Source organism: Physella acuta, unplaced genomic scaffold (genome assembly GCF_028476545.2).
Source record: "Physella acuta isolate Inbredline_101_S28 unplaced genomic scaffold, ASM2847654v3 ptg001045l, whole genome shotgun sequence".
Classification (NCBI taxonomy): domain Eukaryota; kingdom Metazoa; phylum Mollusca; class Gastropoda; family Physidae; genus Physella; species Physella acuta.
In genome coordinates, this window is record NW_026732562.1 from 71,278 (window position 1) to 90,247 (window position 18,970).

Genomic DNA, 18,970 nt, shown 5'->3' on the forward strand with positions numbered 1-18,970 from the left:
AAGATTTGGTCATTTGGTCTTTGAACAGGGGAGGTAACTTTTTAATGTAATAATTTTTTAATATTTTGTATACTCTTTTTAAGAAAAAAAACAAAAATCATAAAGTATAACATTGTTTAAAATAAATATTTTGTTACGAATTAAGTTTTGCATTGAACTGTAATTGTATAAATTAATTGCGAAAGTAATTTATTATTATATTTGATTAATAATATTAAGAAAACCCTTGCAGTTCTAATAACCGTATAAGTAATAAGTTTGCGAATATTCCTTCGATTATTTGAGTGACATTAAAATACTCCACTGTAAAAATTTAGGCCCTAAGCATTTAAGATAGCAGCCAATCACCTATTAATTAATCATTCAATTCCCCAACTTTTTTGAAAACCTAAGCGAAGCTAGGCAGTATGCCTAGTATATATATATATATATATATATATATATATATATATATATATATATATATATATATATATATATATATATATATATATATATATATATATATATATATATATATATATATATATATGAATGAAAATATTGACTAATTATCTGGATTGTAGTCATAATAACTATCTGAATCATCAGTAGAGCTGTCACTACTATAATAAGTGGTGTCTGATTGAAACACAACCGAGTAGTCTAATGACAATGTGCTCATTGTTGAAACCTCATCACTCAAACTTTCTTCTTCCCCTTCCAAAAGTACCTGATTTGCATGCTTAAACAGCAGCTTGTCCTTAAACGTATTTGGAATGGGTAGTTGCTGCACGCGTTCTTTTCTCCCAATATCAGCACCTACAGCTGACGACACGACAACAAAACTGAGTTTCTGTAGAGACATGGGCTGGGATGAGTACTCGTCTAGAAACTCTAAACACTCACTTGGTTTGTTTTTTTCTAGCTTTTTCCTTAATGTTTCATTGTAGGCAAGAGACGACACGTCAGATGATGTTAAAAACCAAATGTCGTTTAAAAACCGAGCTATATCTATGTTACCAAATAAAAGAGATACCAATAGTGGTGAAGCTCTCTTAAATGATAAATATTCATAACCAAAACAGGCAGGTGTTACGTCATCAGGTCCCAAACCCAGACCGATTATAGTTTTTAAATAACCAACTGCCTCATTTATAATTAATGCATGAATAACACCAGGATTTAAGTGAGAAGTTTCAGATCTTTTTTCTAGAAAATAAAATACGCTCTTGGTATCGTATCTACCTAAATAGATCAAAAATATAGAGAAGGCATTTACGTTTTTCTTCTCATTAACGATATTGATATCAGCTCCTGATTCGCATAGTAGTTTTATCATTTTAAATGATTTCCTTTTTGCTGCTACCATCAGAGGTTTATAGCCCTCACTATTTTGTTGATTCACACAAGCACCTGACTTAATGAGCAGGTGTATAACTTTTAATGAATCGTCAAATCTAGAACAAGCGTAATGCAAAGGAGTATCACCTTTGTTGTCTTGACAATTTACACTCGCATTTTGTCCTATAAGTAAATGAACCATTTTTGTACTTTCATTTTGTAAGGAGTAAAGCAGAGCTGTCTTTCCTTCGTTATTTTTTATATCGATTTCCGAATTAAACTCCAACAGGACTTTCGCATTAAGTATACAATTACTTTTTGCAGCGAAATGTAAAGCACTTTCCCCTTTCTTATCATGTTGATTAACATTTGCCCCAGCTTGTAGGAGAGCACGTAAAACATCTTCCATATCTGATATTTCTGAAGCTTTCATTAATGGAGTGTTACCTTCTCTGTCTTTAATATTTATGTCTGCCTTTTTTTGTATGATTACTTTAATTATTTCAAGCACGTTTTTCTTTTTAGATTTTTTTCTCCTGTAACATTCAGTAATAAAATATTGTAGAGGTGAAAACGGGTACTCGTATACATGTGTTAAGATATTTACATCAGCCCCAAGATCAACCAAGCACACAATAATAGTTGGATCAACGGCTGACATTAGGGGAGTTTTGTCTTCATAACTTGCATTTATGTCTGCCCCAGCTTTTACCAACAATTCAATCAAATCTTTGTGCCCTTTTTTTGCGGCTACATTTAGCAACTTTGTTCCTTGTTTTCCGATCTCATAATTTACATCGGAAGAGAAATATTCTCTTAAAAACATAAAAGATTTAACCCTGTTGTTTTGTATAATTTCTTCAAGGATTAGTCTAATATCAGCTTTAGCCCCCCATTCTAGGAGTAGTTTTGCACAATCTATTTGCTGATTTTTAATACATGATTCTAGTGTAAAACAAACATTTCCATTGGCCTTTGCTCCATGTTGAAATAACAAGTTTATAATGTCGCAACGACCTTTGTTAGCCAAATCAAGCCAGGGGATATCATTGGTACTTTCTTCGACACTTACTCCATTGAGACATAAAAATTCTATTAGTTCATAGTGGCACATTCTGATTGCTAATGTGAGAGGGCTTTCGAATTTTCCATTCAGATGACCATAACAATTTAAAGGAGCACCAGCGTGAATTAATACTTTAATAATATCCCAATCTTTATCAGTCAATGGTGCATTTATTTCCATTATTGATATTAAAAAATCCGAAACAATAGAGCTATTTATCCATTCTCTGTAATCAAATTTAAAAACTCCGCATGTTAAGAGTAACTCTAAAACGTATATGTTCTTTTCCAAAACAGCTATTTTCAAAGCTGTTTTGTCCTGGTTAAGTTGATTTATCAACATTTCGAGCAATGATTTTAAACCTAATCTATCTGCTATTTTCAAAGCAATTTCTTCTTTGTTAAAATTATCTTTTGATGGTAGACACTCACTAAATTTAGATTTGTGCTCCAGAAGGACCCTTATTAGATGCAGGTTTAAGACTTCAATTGATTTTATCAAAGCGTCATTTCCCCTTTTATTCTTATGGTACACATTTAAATCACTTCTTGTAAGCATTCTTTTCGCCAGTTCAGAAGACCCGGATGTTTTTATAGAAAGTAAAAGTGCTGTGTCACCATCTTTGTTGTAACTGTTGATATCAGCGCCTTTATCAACCAGTAACAGAGCTATGTCAGTGAAACCTTTCTCAGCACATATCAAAAGCGGTGTGTTGCCATCGTCGTCTCTCGTCTCTATATTTGCACCATGAAATATCAGAATCTTTACCAAAAACTCTCTACCATATCTACAAGACAAAATCAGAGTTTTGTCCAAATATTCTTGGTTAAATTTGTTCTCTTTGTATATCAGTTGATTAAAACTTTCAAGCATTTCTTTAGGTGAGCCAGATTGAGCAGCTTGCTCAATCATGTTTAATATATCGTATTGTTGAGCTGCAGCGTCTGCACTAATTTTGCAGTCTTCATTACTCGTTGATACTTGACTTGTGTTTGATGTAGATTCCATCTTAATGTTTTCTAGTTCAAGTTTTAGTTTTTCAAAATCTATTTGTCCTCGTTCAACAGCGGAATTGAGAGCTAAAGTGAAATTGTTGGTGACCTTTGCTCCATGTTTCGCTAATAAGTGTATAATGTCACATCGACCTTTTGCAAAGACTTCATCCCATGGAATTTTACTTTTATGATAAATATCATTTTCTGACACATCAGCACCATTGAGACATAAAATGTTTATTAACTCATAACAGCCTAGCCTCACTGCTATTGTTAGAGGGCTTTCATAATAGACATTACAACGACCAAAATTCACTGGAGCTCCACCCTTTATTAGCATCTCAACTATAGTCAAATCTTCATCAGAAATTTCTCTTTCGTCTTCTAGTGGTTTGATTAAAAATTTTGAAATAATTTTATTTTCAAGTCTATTATTGTTATTAAAGTCAAAATCTCGAGACACCAAGAGAAGCTGTATAAGATATTTGTCTTTCTTCAATACTGCAAGATGTAAAGGTGGAGAATTATTTACTTGTTCAATCAAAACATCTGTAAACGTTGTTAGCCCTAAACTGTCAGCTAATACTTTGGCTCTGCATTCGATTTTAATGTTTGTGTTTGTAGTATTAAGTGTATCGGTACAAGAGTTTGAGTAAGCCTGATAATCAATCAACATTCGGGATAATGGCAAATTTAACACTTGTATGGTTTTAAAGAAAGCGTTTTGTTCATTTCTATTCGTATGGTCCACATTTAAGTTTTCTTTTCCGAGAAGCTTTGTAACCAACTCTGAGGACCCGGATGTTTGAATAGAAAGTAAAAGTGCTGTGTCGCCGTCTTTATTGTAGCTGTTGATATCAGCGCCTTTATCAACCAGTAACAGAGCTATGTCAGTGAAACCTTTCTCAGCACATATCAAAAGTGGTGTGTTCTCATTGTCGTCTTTCGTCTCAATATTAGCACCATAAAATACTAGAATCTGTACAATGAATAGTCTCCCATGTTTACAAGCTAAACTAAGACCTTGGTCCAATGTGTCCTGGCTGTAGATATCTTTGGTGCCTCGGATGGTATTGAAGAAACTCAAAGCATCATCTGCTCTTCCAGATCTAATGGATGCAAATAATGTGTCAGCAGCAGCTTTCTCATCTACCATGCTACTGGCTGCTCCTTTTGTTTCAGAATGTTTTCCGTCTTTAAAGAAACATGAAGAAGCCGTGAAATCCATTGTGCTTTAAAATCTCGATATGTCTTCATAGGAAGGTGCTCTATAAGAATATATATATATATATATATATATATATATATATATATATATATATATATATATATATATATATATATATATATATATTCTGTGAATAACTAGTGTTAAGTAACTTATAACGCAATTTATAACAAAGTAATACTAAATAACTGTCAAAAAGGTCATAGGAAGGTCAAAACTCAGAAATTATGTAGCTGTAACGTAAACATGATGTTGTTATGTAAGAAAGAATTTGACTAGTAACAAGTCGTGATATTTGATGTAAACAAGATGTTTTGTAACCAACGCAGTGGACACAGATAAACCATCAATACAAAATATTACGACATTGTTGTACCAAAATATAATAGTGTGACCTTGACAGAACCTGCACAATAAAAGATCGTGCCATCTGTGTGTGTCTGGGTGTGTATATAAGCAGCTCTCTTTTTTATACAAGATCAAAAAAGCAGAAGGTCAGTGAAAGATGTAAAGAACGGTTGAATACAGAGAAAGTGTGTTGACGAAGATGAAGAAGGCTGTTAGGGGATAAACACGTAGTTTGCCTAGGCTATGGTGCCTATAAGTCATACACCTCTGTCGAATTTTGGTGCTGCGAGAAGGGATTAAACGCAACCTAACAAACAACTACACACGTCTTCACACATACATACAAACACATATATAGTCATATATGCTAAATAGTTGATCCAAAAATTAAACAAATTATAACTAACAGCTTACCTAAGATTTAGAAAAGTGAAAAACGAGGTGACCTACATAACGTGTAACCTGTTTCAGTTTACCCTTAAAAACTTTTATAATTCAGTCTGACCTGAATAATTTCGTTCTTTTCTAATTCATAAAAGTATTTTAATGTATTATCTCTTTTACCTAATTCTATCTGCATATGTAATCTCGTCAAATTGTCTGAGTGAAATTCTTTTCATCCATTGTGTTTTCTCCGCTGCTTAAATACTCTTTTATTATTGATTTTTATTCTCTTTGTTTACGAAATATATTACCTCATAAACAATACCTTAGTTATTATTCCAACACACAATTTCAATACACTGAAATAGCACATACATTAAAATCTACAAAAGTTAAGAATGTGTACGTACCAGGCTGTAAAACGACAGCTACACAATGTTGGTTAAGTAATAAATCGTGGGACTACGCTAGCTAGAAACGTCTTCGTCGTTATAAAAGAAATCGATAACGAATCTAGGCCTATTTCTTTTTTTAAAGTATAAGGGGTTCTAAGTACAGGTGGCACGACCTCTCGTTATTCAGGGAGAGGTAAATTTTCAAATCCTGAGGTTCGATCAAACAAGGGCTGAGAACCACTGTTCTTGAACTAAACTACTAGATCTAGAATAATTGAGGCACAAATAACATTTTGAGATTCATTCCGAGATGAGATGATCTAAGTACGATCTAAAAATTGCTAATACTGTCATACTAAAACATTTAGATCTAAGATTTTTAGTTTAGTTAAAAAGTAGTCTACTAGTTCACTTAGTGGAGAAGTAGATCATGCATTACATTTGTAGACTAGTTTTAGTAGTTTAAGACTATGTACTATAAATACTACAGTTAATAATAATATATAATATATTAAAATAAGCCTTCTAATTTAGGCCTGGGTAATAAACTTTATTTAACTATTATTTAAAGAATAATGAACAAAAATGTCAGTCAGTGGAGTTACAATTACTTATTAATAGAGGTAGGTTGATTTTATATCAGTTTTATATTCTATAATCAATGATTAATATAAATTGTAGTTACAAATATACTGGGTAGTTGTTTTTTAGTTACAATAAATACAAGACTACTTAAAGTGGATTTTATTTTTAAATATAAAGTAATGGAACTTACATAAGTTATTCAATTAAAGTTAAGTTAAAGGTAAATTAAATTTTTAATTTTTTTTACAAAAATAATTATTTTAAACTTCTTTGTGATTAAGGGAGTATTTGTGATTATATATAAATAATTAAAATAATTACAATGGTCAATCAGTAGAGCAAACAGTTGCTGATCTGTAGAAGTGGATTTGGGGCTTCAGTTCTGGACGTAATGTGTACCTGACTTGAGTTGCTGACTTTAAAGTTCTGACCAGACAACACAAAGAAACAATAGATCTACTTCAACGTTGAATGAATCTTCGGTTTTCAAAGGGCACTGCACTTACTCTATATAAAGTTTAAAATATTTAAGCTATTTTGTTACTTGAAAATAAATTCTAGAAAAAAATGCACCATTCCTAAATTAATAAAAATCAATAATTTTGAACTTGAGAAAATAATCATATCAATAAGAAGTTTTGAATTTCCAAATTAACATTAAGTTATATCAATTTAGGCATTTCTAAATGAAACATGGCCACATATATTTATAGTTAAACGTCTATATCATATAAATGTGGTATGTGATGTTTGTTTAAGGCTACGGATCATGATTTAAAGCTGTGGGCATAGCGCTGACCACGGTATCCAATTAACAACCTTTAGAATCCAAGAGGCGAATAACTAAGTGACCTTTATTCTTCCTTCCGGGCCAGATGGAATATAATATGGTTTTTATTGTCTCTTTATATTTTAATAGATTCTAGTTTACCTTCACAAACACAAACGTTTATACTTAAGAAAAATCAAAAGAATATAGTCGGTATCTTATTTATTTCTCATTGCAATATCTCTTTCACTATACTGTTTCTAAGTATAGACTATAGCCTACAAATTGACTTGGTTACATTCTTTAATTTCTTTACTACCAATTTTTCTCTCCGTTGCTTACATTAAGTTTTTACATTTATCTTTATTTCTCTTTGTTCATGAAATTATAATCTGCTACTTAGTATCTTGATAAGTAAGCAAAGAAGAAATTAAATTCACGGGCATGGTATATAGATTCAAATTTAAAGATGAAAAAAAAAAGAAATCAGGAGGCGAAAACGTACTTACCAGGAAGTCAACTACACAGTGTAGGTTCAATAAAAATATCAGGTGACTACATTAGCACGGCACAATGACGTCATTTTGAATGCACTAGCAAACGAAACTGTTTTTCGTGGTACAGAGGCATATAACTAAGTGACCTTTATTCTACCTTTGGGGCCTAATGGAACAATATATGGTTTTTATTTTCTCTTTATATTTTGATAGATTCTAGTTTACCTTCACAAACACAAAAGTTTATACTTAAGAAAAATTTAAAAAAATATAGTCGGTATCTTATTTATTTCTTAATGCATTGTCTCTTTCACCATATAGTTTCTAATTATAGACTATAGCCTACAAATTGACTTGAATACATTCTTTAATCCCATTTTGTTTTCTCCGTTGCTTACATACAGTTTTTACATTCATCTTTATTGCTCTTTGTTAATGAAATTATAATCTTCTTGATAAATAATCAAAGTAGAAACTAAATTCACGGGCGTGCTATATAGATTCAAATTTAAAGATAAAAAAAATAAATTAGGAGGCGAAAACGTACGTACCAGGAAGTCACCTACACAGTGTTGGTTCAATAAAAATATCAGGTGACTACATTAGAATGGCACAATGACGTCATTTTCAATGCAATAGAAAACGAAACTGTTTTTCATGGTACAGATGAATAGATATTTCATACGTTTTTCTTTCTCAAAATTGTGACCAGACTACTAATACATTACAGTATCATAATTTTATTTGTAATTTATGTGATCTCGTACCCTATATCGTGTTACGTTGTAAACTGAGTTTGTTTATAGTACCGAAATATAAATCAGTTTTATATTATATAACCTAAAATGATAGTAGCGAATGCGAAATCTTGTCCACAGAATTGTATGTTTTTTTAGCTGCGTTGTCTTATACCTGTCCAATATTAAAACAGCTGAAATATGTGTATTATCTTACACTCGTACTAGAACAAATAAAAATGTGTATTTCAATATTGGTTAGAAATAATGATAGAAATATTCTCCAGCATTAGATTTTTAAAAAATATTACTTTCAATCTTTTTAATTCTACACATGGCAAAATGGCTTTTAAAGAGACTCTTCCCTAACAAGGTATTCGAAGCATGAAATGGCAATATCTCTAAACAGCTGCACTATTCCTAACGTCGTATGTGTGTGTAGGGCGTAGATGATAGTGTAGGATACTCATTTTGGGTTTTCCTAAACTTTTTTGATTGATCGTAAATATTCTGTTTGTATAGATTTAGATAATGGAATTAAATGTATGCACTGATTGTACGAAACTTGAAACGTACAAGTTATGTACCAACAGATTAAGAAGAAGGCAATCATCATGTTTTCATCATAATTTCCCGTTGGTGCCTAAGACACATGGGACACATGAAGTAGGGTTCAACTGCTTCAGATCTTTCTTCTTCTTCTTCGTTCTTAATTATTAGTGTTGAAGGGGATCGAGATTTATCTGCCAGTGGGGTTGAACTCGAGACAGTTCGAATTTATCAACCATTAGCTTTTTGCCGACTCGACCACGCCTCCAACACAATTAAGCGTTACGTGTCAACTGGTTATGCGCCATTGAGGCCATTGACTCCGATTTCAGCCTGCTTTTCTTTTTGAATTTGCTTCCATAGCCTTTGTCCAACCAAGAACAACCTACAAGGCAGCAGTTGTTTAATTTTGGAGTAGTCTCTCCTAGAAGAGTGGCTATCCCCAGCTAACGAGCCTCATCTGCCCGAGGGTTCGAACTCGAGACTTTTCGGTTTAGCAACCATGAGCTTTACCGACTAGACCACGCCGACCCCACTGCTTCAGATGACCTCGGAATATTTAGAGATTGCGTAGTCAGCAATATGTCCAGCCTTTGTTTCCCTAACGTGGGTTAGGTACTCATCAGAGCTGGGTGGACTCAGCGAAGTTCTACTGACTTGAACCCGGATTCGAACTCGAGATTTCAGGGTTAGCAGTCTAGCTCTCTATCGTCCCATTCTTTACAAGAAACATTTTCTCAGGAAAAAATTGGTTGTTTAAAATCCATATTTTCAATATGCAACTAACATTGTACAGTAGTATTTACAAATTTTATAAACCTACTAAAGTAAAACAAGTAGCACTTAAGTTCTTAGTAATCCCTAAACAAACGTTAAAACGTCCATAAATGGCGCCAAACTCCTCATGGATTTCGTAATTTTGTGACGATGTGTTTTGAGGGGGAGGAGGTGTCCAGATAGTGTAAAGACAATTTTTGGCAGAAAGAAATCGATGTAAAAAAAATCAGTATTGATGAGGGTTGTAAGCTAAGGTGTTACGTCTTTTTCATGTGGTGTGTGTGTGTGGGGGGGGGGGGGGGGGCTAGGCTTTTGGTGAACGGAAAAAAACACAGAAAAAAGTCGCACTTTTTGCTAGGAAAAAAAGTCATGGAAAAAAAGTCACAATGGAAAAATTTTATCGGAAAAAAAGTCACAGAAAAAAGTCACAAAAATCTTTTTAGAAATACTTTGATTTATTTGTTAAGAATTGTAAAATTTTGTATGTTTATTGTTGTGGGTTGTATTTTTTGATAACATAAATTATTTATAGACGTTAAACGCATTCTGGTTTATAAAAATTGTAAGTAAAAATACACCAAGATAATTTACACAACAATCTCAACTTTTGTTACGTGTTTAGTTAAATACGCGGTAGAAAAGTTAACTATATAAGAAATTTAGGCATATCATTGTGTTTTGCATATTTTGTGCCGTAGGCTATTCTCTGGTCGGCCTCCCCTCGGTAGGCATTGTCCGAACAAATTTTGTGTTGTTGACGTTTTGTGTCAATGACAGCCTTTGAACCTTATCGGCTCTCTGTTTTGATCCTAAGTTTTGTTATGTAATGAGCGTGATAAATGTGGGCAGTAAAGGTGGTTGAACTAAGTATAACTATTGTTGCGATGAGTTGAGGGCAGTAATTCAGATGACCTTACCATTTCACGGTAATTTAATTTAAAAAAAAACACGATGAAAACTGTGGACATTCTATTAAATGCTATAAATATTATGTTTAACATAATTACAATCTATATAATTCATACTTATAAAAGTTCTATTAATTTTAATAACACCGATTTAAAATTTAGCTTTCATTATTCAAAATGCTTTTCTGGCATATTTAGCCCTGGCCACCTATAGCATGTTTAAATAACGTGAAAACCGGCCATTTTGCTCGTGGTAATTGTGGCCTAAAAATGGTCGGAAGTCGTGCGTCCGGTCCGGACGCCATGCTGTTGTTAGCAGCCGACCACGCCTCCAAGTTAGCGAGTAATCCTACTATATCTAGATCTAGAACCTAGATAGATACATCCCATGTATTCTCGAATTAGATGATCATTAAAGCTAAACAAAGATTTACATAAAATAATTAAGGCCTGAAATAGATTCTAGATGTAGAATTTATAGTCTAGATCTAGAATTTACGTAAAGATCTAGATCTAGATTCATAACTTCAACTTGACGCTTGTTCTTCCTTCGACAGCTGATCTGCAGATCTAGAGAAATTTATCGTAAAACTAAATGAAAAAGACAGTTGGAAATTGATATAAGTGTTGGAACGTAATAAATACAATAAACGGACGTATTGTTAAAGTTATAGCCGACAGAAAATTAGCTTTAGAACGCGTTAAACTTTGGAATGGGAACACAATCTTCTTTGATAGGCCGCCATTATTGATGTAAAAAATAAACACATCATGTGACGTCACTATTCCGTCAAGTCAAGTCGTTTTTCTAATCTTTTAAAATTAATGTGTTTAATCTACCTATGAATAAATCAATAAATTAACTAACGTCTTTAAATAAATTTGTGAATAACAGTCTGTCTGAAAACAAAAATTGTTCTCTACCTACACACTATTTTACAGCTCTCCACATAGAGTGTATCCATTTACAACAGTCAATCAGACAAACAAAAAAAACCACAAAAAACTAAATATTCAAACATGTAAACAAACTTGAGTTTTAGTAGTATATAGATTTATTTGCATGGTTATTTGTTTTGCTGTATTTTTTGTATCACATTCGCTTTTTTAAAGCTATTTAATTTATATTATTTTAATCAGAATATAGATGTTAAGATTATAACTTAATTTGAAGCTAAAATAAAATAGGAAAAAAAAACACAGAAAAAAAGTCACAGGAAAAAAAGTCACAGGAAAAAAGTCACAAATATATATTTGCATGGAATTGGTTAATACTTTTATGTATTAAATATTCAGAGAGTGCAAATTAACTTGGGATTAATTAAATGTAATGTAATGTGTGTAGGTTGTATACGCCTAGTAATTTTTATGGATGACCCTGGAAACCCACAGTTATCTAACTAGATAACGGGTAGTCTAGATAAAATTTAAAATAGGGAAATATTGAATACATTTCCACAACATACAATTTTAAGATTAAGTTATGGTTTTAATTGGGCGGCAAACGCTCCTTAAAGTTAAAAAAAATTATAAAGGCACATAATTATATTTAAATGCATTTAATACAAATTACTCATTCTAATAACAATACAACCGGAGCGAACTCCCATAGCCCGTCTCGTTTATTTGTGTTTATACTTCTAAATCAGAGTTCAACCACCTGAGACAATACTCAAGTTATCGCTTACAGATCAGAGGGTCTAACGGACGGAATACAAGACACATACACATAGGCACACTGACTCACAAGATGGTAAAATGTGTTAATTTGCATTTTACTCAGAAGGATGCATACTCTCGATTTTTAACTTAGCACGATTACAATACTTTACTATATTCCTTATTAGAGAAAGTGAAACATTCAATATTTCATTGCCTTGAAACTGTTTAGAAACCTGAGGCTGCAACCTATGCTAACCACTAGACGTTCTTTCTTATCCACAGCAGTTTTTGGCTTGATTTTTGTACGTTCAATTTGTGTCGAGTCATATTTTTTGCTTGTTTTCAAACTATTGCATCTATTGATGTTTGTAACTTTATGAGACTGTACTAAGTTATAAAACAGAGCTTCAAAATACATTTTTATTTTAATTTAAAGTACATTCTTTCATAATCAGTTTCACTGAATATTTTTTTTCTGCTCTTAATTCTAATAACGACATAGGGCCTACTCCTTTTATAAAAAAAATAAGACATTAAAATAATTTGTTAATAATCAGAGTCATAGTCCGTGTTGTCATAGCCATTATCATCAGACGAATAATAATCTTGATTGTCACTGTAGAAATGGCGGCGTCTGTGTACACCAGCGTTTAAAACTTGATCTGTGACTAAGCCATCAGATGTTGAAATTCTGTCTTCCTCCAATTCAGCTTCCAGCTTTGTGGCGTTTAGAAATACTAGCTTGTCCTGTAACATTTTTGGAATTTGAAGTTTTGCCACCCGTTCTTTTCTCCCAGCATCAGAACCTACAGCAGACGACACGACAACAAAGCTGAGTTTCTGTAGAGACATGGGCTGGTATAGGTACTCGTCTAGAAACTCCAAACGTTCAATGAGTTCATTTTCTACAAGTAAGCTCCTAAATTGTTTATAGAAGGCATTATTTGAAACGTCAGACAGTGTTAAAAACCAAATGTCGTTTAAAAATCGTGCAGTTTTTACATATCCTTTGCTTAGAGATACCACAAATGGTGACGCTAGTTTAGGCTTGGAGGTATTATCGTAAGCTCCAGGGTCAAAACTTTCAGGAGTTATCTCTGCAGGTCCTAAACCTAACGCTATGATATGCTTCAAACTGCTGAACTCTTTCTTAACAATTAATTGATGAATAATAGCGGGGCTCACACATGAGCAATCTGCCCCTTTTGCTATCAGGTAAAGAACAATATTTCTATTATAAGGCATGTCGAGTAGTATAGAAAGAGCAGTTTCCTTTTCCTTTTCGTTAACGGAATTGATCTCGGCACCTGATTCGCACAGGATTTTTAAGATATCAAAAGATTGTTTCTTAGCAGCAACCATCAGCGGTGTGTACCCTTTATTATTGTGATGATTGACACACGCACCATAGTTAATTAACATCTTTATAACATCAACGTCATTAACATAATCAGAACATAAGAAAAGCAAAGGTGTATTGCCAATATTATTCTCACAATTCACATTCGCATTGTTTTCTACTAACAAAATTATCATGTTTAAATATCGTTCCAATATTGCATAAAACAGAGGTGTCTTTCCGTCTTTAGTTTTTAAATCAATGTCTGATTTAGATTCTAAAAGAACTTTCGCATTAAGTATAGATTTGCAACAAACAGCTAAATGTAGTGCACTTTCACCATCGTTATTTTGATTATTTACATCTGCCCCAGCTTGTAGCAGAGAGCGTAACACTTTTTCCATATTCGATTTCTGTGAAGCTTTCATTAATGGAGTGTTGCCTTTTTTGTCTTGGACATTTACTTTAAAGCCATGGTTTATGAGTACTTTTACCATGTTTACTAATTTAACACGCATTTTTCCTTCTTTGTGTTCATTTAAAATACAATCAAAAATTGTAAATGAAGCGCTGTATTTCTCTACCTTTGCATTTACATCTGCACCGCTTTTAATCAATAGCTCCATAGTAGAGGGGTCAACCGCAGACATTAGCGGTGTTTTGTAGTTGTAACTTGCATTAAGATCTGCTCCTTCTTCTACCAGTAGTTTGATTATCTCTTTATGTCCTTTACTTGCTGCGAGGTTCAGAAACTGTGTCCCTTTGTTTTTTATCGCAGAGATTACATCATACTTGAAATGTTCTTTTAAAAACAAAAAAGATTTTACTCTGTTGTTTATTATAATGTCATCGAGGGCTTCCCCGCAATGAATAGTAGCTCCGATTTCGACCAGTAACTTTGCGCTTTCAATTTGTTCATGCTTAACAGAAGATTTTAGTGCTAAACTTTTATCTAGCTCACCTTTACCGTATTTAATTAACAAATTCATAATGTCACATCGTCCCATCTGTGCCGCTAAAGCTAAGGGAGTGTACTGTCTATAACAACAAAAGTTTTCATGTGTATGTTGACACAACATTTCCACTAAATCATAGCAGCCAAGTTTTACTGCTGTTACCAATGGGTGCTCATTTCCTCTGTAATCAGAGTTCAGTGGGGCTCCAGCTTTTAATAATGTTTTAATAATATTCAAATCTTGTTTAGTTATTTCTTGACCACTATGCTGAATAAAGTTGAGGAATTCTGGCAAAACAGAAATGTTGACTTCTCTGTGGTTGCTCCTAAAATCAACAACTTGAGAATATAAGAGAAGCTTTATTGTGTAAATATCTTTAATTAAAACAGCTGTTTTCAGGATTGATTTGTCAATATCCGAATACTGGATTAAAATTGATAAAAATGATGATAAACCTAAGCTATCAACAATTTCTGTAAAGCTGGGTTCACTTTTAGCATAATATTTTAGTGTATATCTACCTGTATTCGATAAATGTGCTAGCAGCTTTTTAAAAAATGGAAAGTTTAGGACTTCGATGGTTTTCATCAAAGCGTCATGTTTATGTTTATTTTTATGTCTGACATTTAAATAATTTTTTTCCAAAAGTGTTTTTATCAGATGAGAAGACCCGGATGTTTTGATAGAAAGTAAAAGTGCCGTGTCACCGTCTTTATTGTAACTGTTGATATCAGCGCCTTTATCAACCAGTAACAGAGCTATGTCAGTGAAACCTTTCTCAGCACATATCAAAAGTGGTGTGTTGCCATCTTCGTCTCTTGTCTCAATATTAGCACCATGAAATATCAGAATCTGAACCAAAAACTCTCTACCATACCTACAAGACAAAAGAAGACCTTGGTCCAAACTTTCTTGGTTAACTTTGTTCTCAGTGTGTATCAGTTGATTAAAACATTCAAGCATTTCTTTAGGTGAGCCAGATTGAGCAGCTTGCTCTATTATGTGTAATGTATCACCTTGTGCGACTGGAGTATTTACACTACACTGTTTTGTTCCATCGGTAGTTAACTCTGGACTTGAATGTGTTGTAGAATCAAATTCTAAATTTGTTATTTTCGACGAGCTACATTTATTTTGTAGTTTACTGTCAACAGGTATCGATCGGTTTTGAGGTTTCGTTTTTTTCCTCGAATTCTTTCGTGGCATTTTGAGATTGGAATTAGCTGAAGAGTAAAAAAACCATAAATAAAATTGTGTATAAAGTAGCATATCACCTATTGTGTACCTATCAAAGTTGTGTTACTACAAGCAATAAAGCGAGAGTGATTTTCCCTAAACTTTCTTGAATATTCCTAAATAACACTAATGGGGGTGGGTTCACAGGAGTCTCGAGGCGAGGGCGGGGATGCGGACTGCACCGGGTGACACCGAGACAAAAAACTGAATGATACATAGAATAAATATGTTTTTGCCAGTAAATTTTCAAAAACTAAACATTTAACTTTGTTCTCTTTGTGTATCAGTTGATTAAAACATTCAAGCAACTCTTTAGGTGAATCAGATTCAGCAGTTTGCTTTATTATGTATAATATATCATATATGTAGTAAATTACCTTGTGCAGCTGGAGTATTTACACTACTCTCTTTTGTTCCACCAATAGTTATTTCTTGGCTAGAGTGTGATTGATACTCTACTTCTAACGTTTTGTATTTTGGTTGATTGCATGTATATTGTGGTTTACCATCAATGGGAATCAAACTGTTCTGATTTGTCGTTTTTTTCCTCGAATCGTTTCGCTGCATTTCGGGAACAGAATTACCTGAAGAGCAGAAAGGTTCTTAACATTAAACTAATACATTATTTGAATTTAATGGTACAAATTTAAGCATAGAAAAAATAGTCCATTATACACAAAACATTAATATTTAACAAAAACATTATTTTAAAACACTGTTAACATTAACACATAAAAAACAGAATGTTTTGAAGTTTACACAATTAATTGAAAAGCGTATTCCTAAATAATAACCATAGCTTTCTTACTTAAGTTAAACAATGATCCACCTGTCTACTTCGTAAATTCTAATCGAAATCAATCGACTTTTCTTGATGACTGACTTTTTTATGTAATTGATTATTGTTTTATACTTTTTCTCAGAATATTCAACTCACTTTATCAAACTGCTCATTACCATTGAGAAATTAATCAACCATAGGTGATTTTGAATTTAATTAAAAGTATTAAAAATTATAAACACTATTTTTCCATATTTATGATAGTTGTTTTGGTAATAATCACGGTAATATGAAAGTTTTAACAACATATCTACTCGAAGTCAAGGAAGGTTATTCATCATCGTATAAACTACAACAGCTGCTCATTTCTTGCTTTATAGGACCCGATTTTTCAATTTTACATAGTTGGCTGGTCAGTAAGATGAAATTGATTCTAGATTTAATGTCTAGGTTTAAAAAAACAATATATATAATTGAGATTGAATACATTACTAGACTACCCGTTATCTAGTTAGATAATTCTGAGTTTCGGTGGTCATCCATAAATAACATCACGTCGGTCACTTTATCTTTTAAAAGCACCATTTTCGGCCGAGCATAGGTCTGACCACACTATCCCTTCATATGCTTAGGACAAAGAAACAGATGAACTCTACTTCATCTGCCCTGTATCCCGACAAGTCTCAGACAACATGTTTTTATCGTTTAAAAAAAACGATTCCGGCCGAGCATGTCTCTGACCACACTATCCCTTCATATGCTTAGGACAAAGAAACAGATGCACTCTACTTCATCTGCCCTGTATCCCGCCAAGTTCAGATAGTCAAATTTATCATTCACATAAAAAAAAATTGAATTTTTTTTAAAACTTTGACGTGATATGTCTAGAACCCTTACGACACGCATGAAAGCCTATTACATTAACAACTTAGCTGGCTAGACTTGTGACGTCACTGATTGTTTTTTGTGGTATAACTTATTACTATGAGTCTCCTTATGCAACTTGATTTACGCGCGTAGGTCCTATCTAGATCTAGATCTAAGTCTAGTAACTTTCAAATTAAATTTTATCTTAAATTAGCCAATTGCATAGCTAAACAAACAAAGATTTATAAAATATAATGAAAGTCTGAAATAGATTTTTTATGTAGAATTTACATTAAGTCTAGATCCAGAATTCATGCCCAGTCTAGTGACCTAGATCTAGATCTAGATCTAGAATCTAGATTCATAACTTTTTCTTCCTTCGACAACTGATCTGTAGATCTAGAGAGTTTTTTTGTAAAATTAAATGAAAAAGACAGTTGAAAATTGATATAAGGGTTGGAACGTAATACATATAGAAAATTGCCGTATTGTTAAAGTTATAGCCGACAGAAAATTAGCTTTTTTAAACGCGTTAAACATTGGAATGGGAACACAATCTTCTTCGATGGAAGCCGCCATTGTTGATGTAAAACGTAAACAAATCATGTGACGTCACTATTCAGTCAAAGTAAAGCCACTGTTTGAAACTTTTATAATTAATGTGGTTAATCTACCAATGTATAAATCAATAAATTAATTAACGTCTTTAAATAAATTTGTGATTAACAGTTTGTCTGAAAACAAAAATTGCTCTCTACCTACATACTATTTTACAGCTCTACAAATAGTGCAGATTCTCTCCAGTAGGAAATCAGACAAACAAAAAAAAACAACAAATAAATATTCAAACATGTAAACAAACTCGAGTTTTAGTAGTATAGAGATATCTTATACATTTGAAACACTTCCTACAAAGTGTTTATGTTGTTCTATGTAATAAAACTACAGATACTTATATGTTTTTAATGTATGGCATTGAATAGAGCTTATCCTGGAAGCTATTTTTTTCGATTAAATAAGTGAAGGTATAAAATGCTTCACTATTGAAAAGTAAATAATATTTTAAAACTTGTATTTAAATAATTAATTACATTCTTAAGTATGATGAGATTTCAAGATTTGTTACCAAGTTAGAACAAACTAACTTACTTGAGATCCAGGTTATTAAACGCCATCTACTTAGTTCAATATTCAATGTTATTTTTGCAATAAATAACGACAAACCCAAACATTTTTACAGAATCTTAACGCTCGTTGTATGAATAACCTTGCAATGACTCAATGATATTTCCCACTATGTCATTTCTACTCTATAAAGAAATAGTTTACTTTAAAACTTCCGTGTCTGTTTCTGAAAACATGTCTTTAAAATAACCCATTATATGCAAAGCTGTTATTCCGGTCACATCACATTCCTCTGTGACGTAGGTGAGACAGCAATTGTGTTACTTGAAATAATTTTATTTCTAAAAATACATCTGTGTACCTGCGTGTGTTCACCGAAGCGTATCAAGCTGCCATACTGTACACACTGGGAGAGAAGCGGAACTGGTTATAACAGTATGTCA

At 32.7% G+C, this 18,970-nt stretch overlaps 2 protein-coding genes across 2 annotated transcripts; both read right to left on the reverse strand.

The window, feature by feature from the left end:
• Window positions 1–547: 547 nt before the first annotated feature.
• On the reverse strand, window positions 548–4,612 carry LOC131954978 (serine/threonine-protein phosphatase 6 regulatory ankyrin repeat subunit B-like). Its single transcript, XM_059318838.1, has 2 exons — window positions 3,958–4,612; window positions 548–3,768 (listed from the first exon to the last, which is right to left on the reverse strand). The coding sequence occupies exons 1-2, from the start codon at window positions 4,610–4,612 to the stop codon at window positions 548–550; spliced, it is 3,876 nt and encodes a 1,291-aa protein (XP_059174821.1).
• A 7,491-nt stretch (window positions 4,613–12,103) lies between these two features.
• LOC131954979 (putative ankyrin repeat protein RF_0381) lies at window positions 12,104–18,749 on the reverse strand. Its single transcript, XM_059318839.1, has 3 exons — window positions 18,552–18,749; window positions 16,132–16,338; window positions 12,104–15,741 (listed from the first exon to the last, which is right to left on the reverse strand). Exons 2-3 carry the CDS (start codon window positions 16,319–16,321, stop codon window positions 12,770–12,772), a joined length of 3,162 nt encoding a protein of 1,053 aa, XP_059174822.1. The 5' UTR covers window positions 16,322–16,338; window positions 18,552–18,749; the 3' UTR covers window positions 12,104–12,769.
• Between the last annotated feature and the right edge of the window lie 221 nt (window positions 18,750–18,970).

Excerpts from the sequence above, each read along its gene's own strand:
- LOC131954979 (XM_059318839.1), bottom strand. The coding sequence starts at position 16,321 with ATGCAGCGAAACGATTCGAGGAAAAAAACGACAAATCAGAACAGTTTG. Across the intron at positions 15,742-16,131 it reads AAATACTCCAGCTGCACAAG|CTAATTCCAATCTCAAAATG; the intron begins GTAATTTACTAC and ends TTTACTCTTCAG.
- LOC131954978 (XM_059318838.1), bottom strand. The coding sequence starts at position 4,612 with ATGGATTTCACGGCTTCTTCATGTTTCTTTAAAGACGGAAAACATTCT. Across the intron at positions 3,769-3,957 it reads AGCCAAAGTATTAGCTGACA|AAGACGAAAGAGAAATTTCT; the intron begins GTTTAGGGCTAA and ends TCAAACCACTAG.